General features: G+C 45.6%; 1 protein-coding gene across 1 annotated transcript in view; it reads left to right on the plus strand.

The window, feature by feature from the left end:
* LOC8035019 (sodium- and chloride-dependent glycine transporter 1-like) overlaps nucleotides 1–13,906 on the plus strand; it is a 44,218-nt gene that overhangs the window by 11,045 nt on the left and 19,267 nt on the right. Inside the window, exons 7-8 of the mRNA XM_040205971.1 lie at nucleotides 977–1,080; nucleotides 4,268–4,395. Of these exons, the coding sequence (XP_040061905.1) occupies nucleotides 977–1,080; nucleotides 4,268–4,395 (232 nt within the window). The remainder of the gene's footprint in view (nucleotides 1–976; nucleotides 1,081–4,267; nucleotides 4,396–13,906) is intronic.

Here is a 13,906-nt window from a genome sequence, read left to right on the forward strand (position 1 = left end):
CTCATTCCGAATTTCCTCGATTTTTTCGTGCCGACTTCCACCGCTTGGCATCGGGCGCTCGCGCGTGCGCAGAACGCTTCTCGGAAAAGGTCCATTGTGCTCCGCATGGGATCCGATGGAGCCACTCAAGCAACGCCAAATGTGCAGCGTCACGGCGCTCGTCGTCTTTGTGCGTCTGCTATCGAGTCCTTAACCAATCACGCATAAGAATAAAAAAAAAAAGCGCGCGATTATGGTACGTTCACTGCGTGTGATTGATTTCGCCGGTGATAGCGGACAGACAAATATGACGAACGCCATGACGATGCGCTTTTTGGTGCTCTTGAATGGTTCCACCGGCAGCGTCGGCAACTGCGCTTGGACTTAAATTCCCTAGATAAGAGAGAAGTTTCAAAGGTTTTTACTTATACTTGGTGCGAAACAGAGTTCACGTATAATATTATTACACTATTACCCGCAGCAGGTCACGCGCTCCCCTTAAAGCCGGGGTCACGCTGCTTGTGTACATCATGCCAAAGACAGTCTAGTCTGCACACAGATTCGAACGCGAGTGACCGCGAGATCCGTGCTTCGAATGCTGCGGGGCAATGAGTTCGAGGAGAAAAACGGCGGCATTCGAACCACGGATTGCTCCTAGGTCGTACAAGCGACACGGTGTTCGCTGCAGGCACGATGACAACGCTATCTGCGGACAAGCCTTACGCATGTTTGAAGCCGCGCTTCGAACGTCTGCAGACAGTTTTTGCGTGACCAAAGAGAATCGTTATATAAGGAAGGAACATCCTCGAGGCAGTGTCTGTAGAAAGGTGACCGCAGCTCACAGGGAAAACTAAAGATAGCTCTTAATATTTCTTCTGCACCATCGTAACCTTTCTTTTTCGGTCCGTCACGGATGCACCGGACGAATGAATCGGATAATTTTATTGCGTCCTCGTAATGACTTCCTCGTCCACGGACTTTGTTGCGGACCTTGCAGTGTTGGCGAGTGGCCATCGAGCAGTGCGTGCTGTCCCTTTGCATCGCCACGGGATGCCTGAGCGTGCTGTCGAGCTACAATGACTTCTACAACGACATCTTCCAGTGAGTCCCCGCAACAGCCTTCCTGGCGTCGGGCCTAACTAAACGTTGTGAGGCACACTTGCTCGCCACTTTTACGACGTTCATCATCATCACTACCGATGCTTAGTTTGAAAAGTTTTATGAGCGGTCCAGGGATAACTTTCATTGAATAATTCGAGAGGCTACGCAGACCACTGATGGACAGGGGAACGTCTACGAGGACTGAGAACGACAGTTGTTTCATCTATCTTTATCTGACGCGTCCGCCAACGGTGTTTGACATAGACGTGAAAATTAAAACAAAACAATACGACGAAGTGGACTCAGCTGTCGGAATCCTCTCGTTGGTTCAACTTGCATTGGATTGGATTGAATCGTAGCGGTGTAGACCTTGGCATAGGGCCATCACGGTGTGAAGGACCGGACTTGGCCAAAATCTGGTGAAAGAGAAACCAGCACTGTTACTGTATTACGGGAAGGTATACATGCAGACTCCTGGGAGTGTCGGGTTACTTAAAGACTAGGAACTGCGGGACGTGGTAATCTCATTTTATCTCTCTGTAACTGGAGAGCCAATCAAATATAAAATATGAAATAACTACACTGCCTGGACTTATTGCATGTTCCTATATTTTTTTTTATACATGTCTTGAAAATGGCGCGATGACATCGTGGACAAATTAATTTATATGCGGGACCTTCGGATCCACCCTATTCGGGAAGCCCGCTATGTTTGTTGGGTCAACGACGTCATTCACCCAACGCTCGGCGTCCCCTCGCACGGCACCCGCAGACTTGGGTCCTTCGGCGTCTTGATCTTGAGCTTCTTTGTTTACCTTCCGCGTTTTCAGCACGCGGTTTAGAGACGATGACGTCTACGGCATCGCTCGCTTCGTCGATGTCTTTGACCCTGATCGCGGCAGCGATGAGAGTGGTTGTTATCAATAGCTGGTTACTTTGACTTCGACCCGCTAGCGATCGGCTCCAGTGACGACGACGAGATCGTCACGTACGAGCTCACTGTAGAGCATGCAGAATGGAAGGTTAAAGGGCAGAGGGTCGAGAGCGAAAGTAGCGTCGGAGTAGCCGAGCAGCGTGAGTGTGCGATCATACCGCGGCGAGGCTAGCTTGCAGCAACACGAGATGGATCAAAGCCTGCGCACTAAAGTTTGACGTCATCACAGCGAGATGGAGCGAAGGCGCGGATTGGATACGAGTGTTGCGTCGGCGCTCGGCTGGGTCTCGTGTCCAATCAACGCGTCGAACGACGCTCGGCGCTGGGCTCGGGTCCAATTGCTGAGTTGGCGCAATCCGATTGTGATGACGTTTCATGGAGGAAGAGTGGGGCGTTCGGAGGCCTTCATTAATCTAGTAGATGGCGTCAGTGTCGGGTAAAGTGCCTCTAAAAAGTACGTCAAGCAAAGTAGAAAGTAAATTAGAAGTTATTTACTTCAAGTAAAGTAGTAAGTGCACCTGGCGCAACGTACTTGAAAAGTAAAGTACAAGTACTTTTTAAAACAATCTTTCGTGATGCGCTTTCATTTTCCTGTAGCGTTTTTTTTTTTTTTTTTTTTTTTTTTTAATTGGTATGCTTTGTTTAAGGGGTAATCGGGGGTGGGGAAGTTATTTTTGGAAATGAGATAAAATATTGGACAAAGTCAAGACGTGGCCACGGAGTAATTATTAAGCCAGGCGTAGCGTTGGCCAGCCGAACGCTACGCCTGGCTTACACTGACATTTCTTAGGTAAAGGAGAGAACCCTCCTCGTGTGTGCTGATGAGATGTAAAAAGCGGCCATGTTTGGTTCGCTAAGTTATGTTTTTTCGTTACCTCCGTCCCTTGATCTTTGTAGCGTACATGTTCCTATTGTATACCGGTGTGATTTACGTCTTGCAGTTTACAGTGTCAATAAACTTTTCTTTAAACCCTGTAACTTCTACCGATGTACCTGTTCTGAAAGCCAAAATAGAAGTCACGTGCAGTTCTTCGAGTGGCCGCTGCGGGAGAAATGGTGGCGTTGTGTTCGTCATTAGCTCGGTGCTCGGAGACATATTGGGGCCATTTTTTTAAAGCTGTCTTTATGGTTGTTTTAGGTGTGTTTTAGTAACGTTGCTTACGATGAACGTTGAGGCTTCGGTGGTACCGTAGATTCAATGATAGATGGATGCATGCGGCTGAACTCAATGAATCGGGCGACTACTTGTGCCACCTAGCCAGGGGATGAATGGATGGATGCATAAATCCGGCTGAGCCCTTTGGATCGGGCGGTAGCTTACGCCACCTAGCCATGGGATGGATGGATGAATCCGGCTGAGCCCTTTGGATCGCGCGGTAGCCTACGCCACCTAGCCATTTTGTTTTACCATTTAAGCTTGAAATATTTAAATGTGAAATGTATATTCACTCCGCACTGCAAAGAAAGTAAGGCTATAAAAACCCCCCTTGCCATCAGTTAATAAGAAAATACCTAGTTTTCTCTCGCTTTCTGCCACCATTCACTTAATCTTTGCTTGGTAATATGTACAGTCTTGAAATCCACTCTCCCTTCGCTGTCTCTAAAACCCAATGACTTTATTAAATCTATGTTGTCATCGGCAGGCATAGGGTGAAGCCTGCAGTCAGCCATTTTTCCCTATAAAGGCGACATCTAGCGGCGGTCATCCGAACTTACTTCGAAAAAATGTTCTGTGCCGACTTGCCAAAAAACAAAAAAAGACGACGCAAGTATTACGCATGCGCGAGGTGTTTGTGCATGCACTATGGGTGTGTTGCCAGTTCCGACGGAAATATTTTCTGCTATTTTATGTGTCCCCGTTTCTCCCGAAGCGCACGAGTTCCCGCCGCTAGGAGGGACGAGGGCTCGTGCATTCTCATGGGCGTACCAACCGGGAAGGCTAGGGGGGTGCTTCCCCCCCCCCCCCCCCAGTTCTCAGAGTGTGGGGGGGGGGGGGGGGCAAGGCATGTGTTTTTCCCCCCTCCGCCTTTCCCTGAAACAGCCGTGACTGAGCAGGGCCAACGCTATCCGGCGGCGCCCAAGGGACACCATTGGAAACCGCCCCTCGTCCCTAGGGGGCGGGGGGGGGGGGTCTGGTTTGCCACCCCCCCCCCCCACCTCAAAACCAAGTTGGTACGCCATTGTGCATCGTCAGAACTCTTTTCAGAAAACGCCATAAAAGTTGCAAACTACGGTCGTGTACCTCACCCGCAGGGACGCATGGTGTTTCGCCATACTGAACTTCATCTGGGGTGTGCTGTCGAGCACCGCCATCTTTTCCACGGTGGGCAGCATGTCGGTCACGCTCAACACCAGCCTCTCAGAGATCGTCATGGACAACAGTGAGTCGCTATTTGCGTTTCTGGTTTCACACGTTCATTTATACTTTCTTTCAAAATCTGACGTACTGCGTTGCCGTTTCATTCATCTTAAACTTATTTGTCGTTTATTTGGACATTACCGCATGTGGTGTTTAGAAAAATTTATTTACAACAGTGGTGTCATGCCCATAACCAAACCAAAACCCGAGAACGCGCTATGTACAGTATATAGTCTTTCAAGCTAGCCAACCCCGTGCCTAAGGCGCGGGCACGCCCACACCCAGCCCCCGAAAGCTAGAGCGAACGACCCGCCAGAACGGGCGCGTCACCACACGCTCCGACACAACGTGCACGTTCGTCTCTCGGTCGTCGCAGTTCGGGCACTGATCGGTGCGACACACGCCCCACCGAAGTAGCCGGTCTCGTGTGGGAAGCACTCCCCAGCCTCGCTGCCACTCGAAGTCTCGAAGGTGTCCTGGAAGGTTGGAGGATGTGAGGCGGACCCATGGGAACGAATCCGAGAGTCCAATCTGCACGGGAGTGAGCTGTGGTTCCAACAGGGCTTGGGCAAGGCGTGACGCTGGTGTTGTCGTGATGTCCAGTTGAGGCGCCTGCTCCACGAGGCGGCGATACAGCTGAAGCGCCTTCCAGTAAGTCGGCGGCGGTGTCTCAGCGCAGGCACCCGATGGGCCGGTGAGGTCGACACCCAGGTCTCGGCGGGAGTGCCCCACGAAGTAGAGAGCGAGAGATCTGGCCGGGTTCTCAGCCTCGTGTAGGATCATGAGCATGGTCTTCAGCTGGAGTAGCGCGGGCGTGCCATCCACGCAGGGGAAGCCCCATCCTCCCTTCTCGCGTGGGAGGGAGAGCACCTGACGGGTGACGAGCTCGCTTTTCTTCATCCAGAAGAACCTGAACAAGGAATTTCGCACTTGCCTGGTGAAGCTACGCGGCGGTACTACGGAAAATGCCAGCATATAAATAAGGTAAAAATTGCTGTAAGACTGCGGATGAATCGGTAGGTTTATAGCACAGCGTGAATGTCGACTATGATGGTGTGTGCCAGAATGTCTGAAGAAGCGTTTCGCCGACCCCAGGATGGTCATGAATGTCGACTATGATGGTGTCTGCCAGAATGTTCGAAGAAGCGTTTCGCCGACCCCAAGATGGACATGAATGTCGACTATGATGGTGTCTGCCAGAATGTTCGAAGAAGCGTTTCGCCGACTTCAAGATGGACATGAATGCCGACTATGATGGTGTCTGCCAGAATGTTCGAAGAAGCGTTTCGCCGACCCCAAGATGGACATGAATGTCGACTATGATGGTGTCTGCCAGAATGTTCGAAGAAGCGTTTCGCCGATTCCAAGATGGACGTGAATGTTGACTATGATGGTGTCTGCCAGAATGTTCGAAGAAGCGTTTCGCCGACCCCAAGATGGACATGAATGTCGACTATGATGGTGTCTGCCAGAATGTTCGAAGAAGCGTTTCGCCGACCCCAAGATGGACATGAATGTCGACTATGATGGTGTCTGCCAGAATGTTCGAAGAAGCGTTTCGCCGAGCCCAGGATAGACGCAATGTTGAGATGGACGAGCTGTTTCTTTCTTTCTGATCGAAAAGGGTGAATCGCGAGTCGGCCCTCTAGGTGATTTGGAACATACCATAGTCACAAACAGTTTAGAAAACTCGAACAAATTCACGCGTCTTGTTTAGTGATCTGCTTACATCTGCGTGCTATGCAAAAAGAAAGCTTCGAAAGGAACGCGAATATCTTTCCACCGGTAAGTTCGTGGATTGTTGAAGTTCATAAAACTGCTCTGATGAAATAATAGACCCTTTTCAAAAGTCAGAGTCCTCTTGTGGCAGTATAAAAAGCTCCATTATTGCCGCTCTAATGGCGGTGATAGGAGATCATGCGCGGCTAAATCAAACACCCTCGATTCCGTGCATCGAAGGTGACGTGAAAGGACCAACATCTTTTCCTTTTTTTGCTCTATGCTTTCGAAGACGTTCGATTTTTCTGGTGTGGAGAAACAGTGTAGTTCCGCCATTAGAGCGTCGGGTCTGGCTCTGCACAAGGTGGGTAGACTGACTTTCGTAAAGGGTCTATTACATTTGTGAAATCCAAGGCAGTTGGTAACCATGTGTGGGACCCCGAGGGTCTGCCTGCATGCTCCGCCGCTTGCGGCAGCCAGAATGCATGGGAAAATGGCGGACGTTTTCCTCTAGAGTTAGTATGTATGATCTCTATGTAGCCCGTCCGGCCCTGTCCCCCTCCCCCTTTGACTTCTGGCGGCTGTTCGCGGTAGCAGAGAGAGCTGACGGTTTTGTGGACCTAGAATAGATGGCGCTACTAAAACTCCGTATAATAATAGTTTTGTCGATGATACCAGGTTTTTAACGCATTTATATATATGTTGGAACGACAAGATTTATAGAAAAGTTACTTTTTATTGAGCAGGTATTTGCACAACTTGCTATCTTTCTACAAGATTCCCCTTTGACGTCACGCCGCGTGTTTCTCATGGCTGCCGCTCGCGGCTGCAGGTTGGGAAATATTTTAAGTTTTGCCTCGCTATTACGCGACGGAATCGCAACATTTCAATGAAAGGAAGTGTGTTTTCTGTCATTTGTGACAAGGTGAACAATATCAAAAGCAGGAGATGCCAATTCTTTCAACGTTAAAATCGTTGTACAGCTCCTTTAAGCCTGGTTTAGACAGTTGCGTTTGACTACGTTTGACTGCGTGGTGGCTGCGAGAAACCAGGACATCCCTGCTGCTTATATCGCGTGCCAAGCTCAAGCTGATTCCTTCAATTGGATTCCACGCTTCATACGAATCACAAATGTGCCGGTGATTCGCTTTCGGTTCTCGACGCAACGCAGTTAAACGCACTCAAACGCAAGTGTCTGGACCGGCCTTCATTGGACCCATAGTTCGTCAGCAGTGGAAAGTTGATCAAGCATCGCTTTTGTTGTGTGACTTTCAAAACTTATGCACCGCTGCCGAACACAGCAGCTGTTGAAACCGCCGCTTTGGAAGTGTGTAACTATTGTTTCCTTCGGTGGTGCTTTTGGTCTCTCTATCGACATGAGTGAAGAGGGCAAGAATGTTGCGAAGGCCCTTGTCGAACTGAAACGGGAGCTGAGGGCCGACCTAAGGATTTCGAAAGCAAAAAGGGGTAAAGGGACACTGACAGGGTATCTATGTTCGCCAAGGTTTTAGTTGTACGTGACACATGAGAGCCCAACTACCCAAGACACAATTTGCAGCTTGAAATTCGTTTCCTTTCTGCCCGTAAACCGCCGATCAAGAACTGGCCGGTTTGAGTCGCGCTCACTTTCTTCTCCGTGTTCACGTGCCATTTTCTATGGTTTAGACACAACCACCAAAGATAATCAAAGTCGTGGGCATCCGAAGGCACACACTCAATAATAAAAATAGATAAAAAATATGATACACATTTTTGGTGGCTTCTAAAGAATTGTAAATAAGGTTATAAAAAAAAAGTTGCACAACCACGTGACTTCTGGTAACCTTCTCCTCCTCTACATTTATTCTTCCTCCCCACTCCAATTTCGGTTTTCGTTTCGAGCAGTTGCTTTTTTCTTTTTCTTTTTACTTTATTAAAAATATACTTGACGCTGTAGTAAAATATTGATTGGGTAGTCGTCTGACACCATAATAAATCGCCTGGCAAAAATGAAAAAAAAAAAGAAAAAAAACATCTGGGGGCGGGTGTCAGTGTCCCTTTGAACATTGTGGCGACACTTGCGACGGAGTAAATGAAATTAAAAACGAACTCAAGGAGCTGCGAAAAGAAGTACAGCAAAAGGCGAGCGGGTTGAACATGAATACATAAAATTGAAAGAAAGCAACTTTTGAGAAAAAATGAAAGCTGTTTACAACTCCCTGTAACGCCGCATTAGAGCGCAGCTCTTGAGGAGGAGGATGCAAGGGTACTGAGGGAAGGGTATACCCGTCCTCCCTCCTCCTTACCCCGTCATCCTGCCTGCTACTCCGCCACGGCGGCCACGTGGCCCCCGTGAGGTCACGTGACCTCAAGGGGGGTCACGTGATCAGGGGGGTCGCGTGACCTCAAGGGGGGTCACGTGACCTCACGGTTACGCCGACGCCGACAGCGACGGCGACGCCGCTCAAGCCGGAAACGGGCTCCTAAGAGCTACGCCCTAAAACGAAGAGTTAACCGCAGAGAACTGCCGGTTAAGTGAAAAAGTTGATGAACCCGAGCAATATCAAAGGTCAAACAACCTTGAAATAAAAGGTGTACCCGAAGCAGACGACGTGTATGACGTTGTGAGGAGAATCGGGGACGTTCTCGACGAGCCGACCTTAGATTCGGACATTGATGTATGCCACCATGTCCCAACCTTCAGATCATTCGAGAAAAAACATAATTGCTCGCTTCGTGCAGCGAGCCAGACGAGACAACATCTTGAAAAAGGGCAAAAGGCAGAGGAGGACAACAAAAGGCCTAGAGCACGGTGGGAAGGGCGGCCCTATGTACGTGAATGCGCACTTAATAAGTTTAAACAAAAGGCTCCAGGGTGCTGCAATCGCAAGAAAGAACCGTAGGCTGGAAATTCAGGTCGTCTGAAGGGACAATCCTTGCTCGTAAAGATAACGGGGCAGTTGCGATCCGTATTGCTAGCATGGCCGATGTGGAAAAAATAACAAATTAAATATCAGAATTTCTTGTGCGAACGCGAGTCAATGATCATCATAGATAAGGCTCGGTATTTACTCCCTACTCAGCTCAGATCTTATCTACAGCATGAACCAAAAAATTCTTTTACGTGTTTCCACCTAAACAGCAAGTCAGCAAGAAATAAATGCGATGGCCTAGAATTTTTTATTTATTTTTTTTAATCGAGTGAATTCTAGCTTTGACGTGATGATGCTCTTGGAAACATGGTAAAACGATAACTCGCGGATGCCTTCACGTTGCGGGATTATAACAGTAATTGCCTTAATCGCCTCACGCGGTGTGGAGGAGGTGTCTGTATGCTTACAAAAGATAACATAACTTGTGAAACAATATCAAAATTTACATGCGAAACCCAAGACTACGAAGTACTAACGCTGCGCTCAGCAAAATCTATTTTCTGATTTTATCGGCGTCCTGGTAGTAAATATATGTCATTCTCAGATTTTCTCGAAACGTTTCTGGCCTTTGTAAATGAAGGAATATAGAACGTAATATGGGGCGAGGATTATAATAACGATATGTTAGGTGACACCGACATGAAAAGAGATATGTATTTCATTATAAAATTCAACGGATGCCTGCAATCAGTGAACCAACACGAACTAGTGCATCGACCCAGACACTCATTGATTTCTTTTTTACGAACTACGATTCTGAAAGGCTAAGATCGGAAATTATAACGTTCAAAATAAGGGATCACCTTCCATTATTTCTTTACATAGCGGGGAAGCACAACTTAAAAGCTAGTGATTGCAAGAATGTTCGCTCATTCCAAGATATTTCCTCAAATCGTTTAATTTCCTACAGAAAGTATGAAATGGAACTTTTTGTTTGATTTAAGTGATGACAATGAGGCATACGATGATTTTTTGGAGTATTTTACACGTCTGTATGCGTATCACCTTACCTCCAAAACTGTAAAGTAAAAAAAAAAAAAAAAAAAATCAGGTAAACTATGTATTACTTGTGACGTACTCAAAAAATCGCGTCACGGGATTTTATTTTCCTACAATCTCGTAAATCCTAAATGCTGCTGTGTGCTCATTTCATAACACGTTTCTAGAACGCGCGAGTTCTTGAAGCTTGCTTCCATCGGAATGAGAAAAGAAAAGGCTGTGGAGTTTGATAATCATGCATCCGGTTTCGTATAGGCACTTAGAAGCTAACATATTTGTGAGACAGCGAACTCTTCTATTTTAATATTTATCCTATTACGTCCTTCTGGCGTTGCGTTCGGTGAAGTGTTTTTCATATTCCGTATCTTGTTTAATGAAAACTTCTTTAAGGGTCTAATTTGAGTTACCGAAGGCTAGTTCAAATAAAGAAAGCTGTGTATTTTCTCCCCACTGTTCCTTCAATTGCTTACACGCCGAGGTGGCGGGATAGTTAGCGAGTTCTGCTTGTAAGTGGGTTTGTAAGGAGGTCGCGGATTTTACAGCTACTGCGTCGGACCTAATTAGATGAAGTCCGAATGCGTAAACGTCGGTGAGGTAACCTTTGAGTGCACATAAAGAAACCATTCCTGGTAGAAATCCCTGAGCCTTACACTACGATGTATCCCGTTTCGTATGTGCTGATTTCAGCTGTTTTATTTGTAATTTATTTTGATGTTGCAATTTGTCATTTATATTTTCCGAACCGGTTCGCGAACCGGTTCAGCGCCCCGAACCGGTTCGCGAACCGGTTCGCGGATCGAACTAATCGAACCGGAACTGAACCGGAACAAAATAAATTTACCTGAACCTGAACCGTAACCGAACCCGTATTTTTTTCGGTTCGACACACTGATTTATACATTCCCAAATAATCTCCTTTGGGGTAACAGTAGGCGGAGGGTCTGTTCAGTGCTTGCAACTTTCTTGGCAGCCGTATTTGAACATTGAGTGCTGGATGATATACATCCATTTGTACTAGAGGGATCGGAAGAGTATTAATTGATGCGATTGGAATATTTGATAACACTAGGTCAAGAACATTACCAGCGGAGTTTTCGAAACTGTTAAGCTGATTCAGCCCACAAAAGTGTATAAAAGATAACAACCCAGCTGCCTTATTTGATGTGATTAAGTCGCCACCGTTTATAACGTCCAATGACCAATCTATTTCCGGAAAGTTAAAGTCCCCGTACATTTGAACTCTATACCTATCGAAGTTTACTTGTTGTTCCAGAGTTTCAAGATGTTTGATAAAAATTGAAGGATCGCATAGCGGTGGAAAATAGTGGTTTCCAATAAGGTAATTAAAACCATCGGCAGTTTTAATTTCTACCCATAAGCATTCTGAATACGATTCAAGGTCGAATCTTCGATGTGACTCAAGCGAAGAGTGAAGCGCAATCAATACGCCACCACCTAGCTTTTGCCCCGTGCTTTCTCTGTCGCGGCGGTCGACATTGTAGTTAGGTGTGAAGTAATTCGAATTCGGAATGCCATCGCAGAGCCAGGTTTCCGATAAACAAATAACGTCAAAGTCTGCAGTAATAAGATTAGACATAACCTCATCAGCCTTTGTACTCCTATGGGAAGTATTCACTGGCGGTCATAGCTGAGTGCGCGACTGCTGAGCGCGTGCTGATGGCGAGCTTCCACAGTTCTTTTGTGACGTGCATCCCCCACCCCCCTCAAGATTGCCGGTCTTTGCAACCTATTTACGGGGGCTCGTTCTGAGCGTGCGCTCTAGACAGCACCCACAAATACGACGCGTAGTGAATACTCCTGATACGGGAACACGCCCTCTCTTTACTTAATTCCTATTTACTGCATCGACAGCAGTTCGTCCACCTAATTGGATACTCTTCACAGGTGAAACCAATTCTTCCGTCGTTACCACAAGGGAGCATACTTGGTCCACTTCTGTTTAATGTATATATATATATATATATATATATATAACGGGCATGGTGGCGGGAGGCCGAAGGCGTGGGTATAAAACTGAGAAGAAAAAAACCCTTATAACTGGCTATAAAACTGAGAAGAAAAACCCTTATATATATATATATATATATATATATATATATATATATATGTATATATTAATTATACAACTAGTGTCAGCTTAGAACCAAAGTTTGTTATAAGCGTAGATAACACTACCTCTTTTTTTTTTCGATCATAAAGGTGACGACGTTATAGACATGACAAATAATACTCCAGCAAAGCTGTCTAAATGGGCTTTCAATAACTTTTTGAAAGTTAACTCTACAAAAACTAGAGCCGTTTTATTTCTCCCCAAAAGTGAACTACCACAAACCACGAAACAGTTGTTATACTATTCACGTGTTATTGATATTTCGCAATCTTTTTTTAAAACTCCAGGAGTAATATTTTCGGAGCATATGATTTGGAACGAGCATATGTAGATTATGTTGCGCCGAAATTGACCCGGACGGTTGAACTACATAGCTTAATACTTCCAGTCAAGGTTAATCTATTACTATATAACTCCCTATTTTACTCGGATTCCAGTTACTGCCATCTTGCCTGGGACACAACAGTGCATATGCAAACCTAGAAACATTGCATTTACACCAAAAGAAGATTGTACGCTACGTTTGTTGTACTCCTCCTGATTCCCATACTTTGCCCTTATTTCAGCGACTTGTTATTATCAGAATTTCTGATATTTATATTTATAGGCTGAGCCGCAGCTTTTTTGTCGGAATCGAGACGAAACATCCTTAATTTAACATCCCTCTCTTTATTAAACAGAAATGATCCTTCCTACATAACCCTTCACATCGAATACTGGAAGGTGAACGTATGCAGAACAAATTATAGATTCCAAATGCTCAAATACACACTGCCAAAAGTTCTAAATGCCCATATAGCCATCAACAGCGATTTGTTTCGTACAACTTTTCGAAACCTAAGGTCTCTTTACGTATAATTTCTTCTACCTCCTATTTTATTGTGCATTTTATAGTTAATTGCTGCCTATAAAGATATATGTTTTACTTATATACAATGTTTTCAAATACATTTGAAGTACATATATAAAATGTGCTGTGATTTGCAAATGTACAATTTTTATTTACGTATAAAACACATCTGTTTTTTCTTCCTTGCACTTTTATCTTTACATTATATATTTATTTATTTACAATTGTTCACTTGAAATTAGCTTATGCTTGTATTCATAACGTACCCGTTACTTTTCAAAACAATAACTGGTAACACACCAAAATTAGTCGTTACTTCTTCTTCCCAAGACATAAGAAAATTACGCTTAAATTTTCTTCGTGTTTTTAGGCGCGAAGATATGTGAATTCTTAAAGCGCAGCTCTAAGAATTCACATGTATTCGCGCGCACACACACACACACACACACACACACACACACACACACACACACACACACACACACACACACACACACACACACACACACACACACACACACACACACACACACACACACACACACACACACACACGCACGCACGCACGCACACACACGCACGCACGCACACACACACGTACACGCACACGCGCGCACACACGCACACACACACACACACACACGCACGCGCAGGCGCACGCACGCTTGCACGCAATTCCTTTTCGAGAAAGAGACAAACAGAAGCAAAATGTAACTACTTTGAACTTATGTATGCATTTTTCATTTCGTAATACAAAGTTTAAAAAAACAACGCTAAAGGTAATAAATTACTTTCTGGTAATTGTTTTATTACTTTTGATACGGTACTTGATTACTGTAATCAGTTACATTGTGTAAAAAAAGTGACTGTAATTGTAATCGATTACTTTTTCTTCAGTAACGCGTACATGCTTTGTAGCAGT

The sequence above is a fragment of the Ixodes scapularis genome, unplaced genomic scaffold, assembly GCF_016920785.2.
Source record: "Ixodes scapularis isolate PalLabHiFi unplaced genomic scaffold, ASM1692078v2 PGA_scaffold12__126_contigs__length_90152505, whole genome shotgun sequence".
In the NCBI taxonomy this organism is placed as follows: domain Eukaryota; kingdom Metazoa; phylum Arthropoda; class Arachnida; order Ixodida; family Ixodidae; genus Ixodes; species Ixodes scapularis.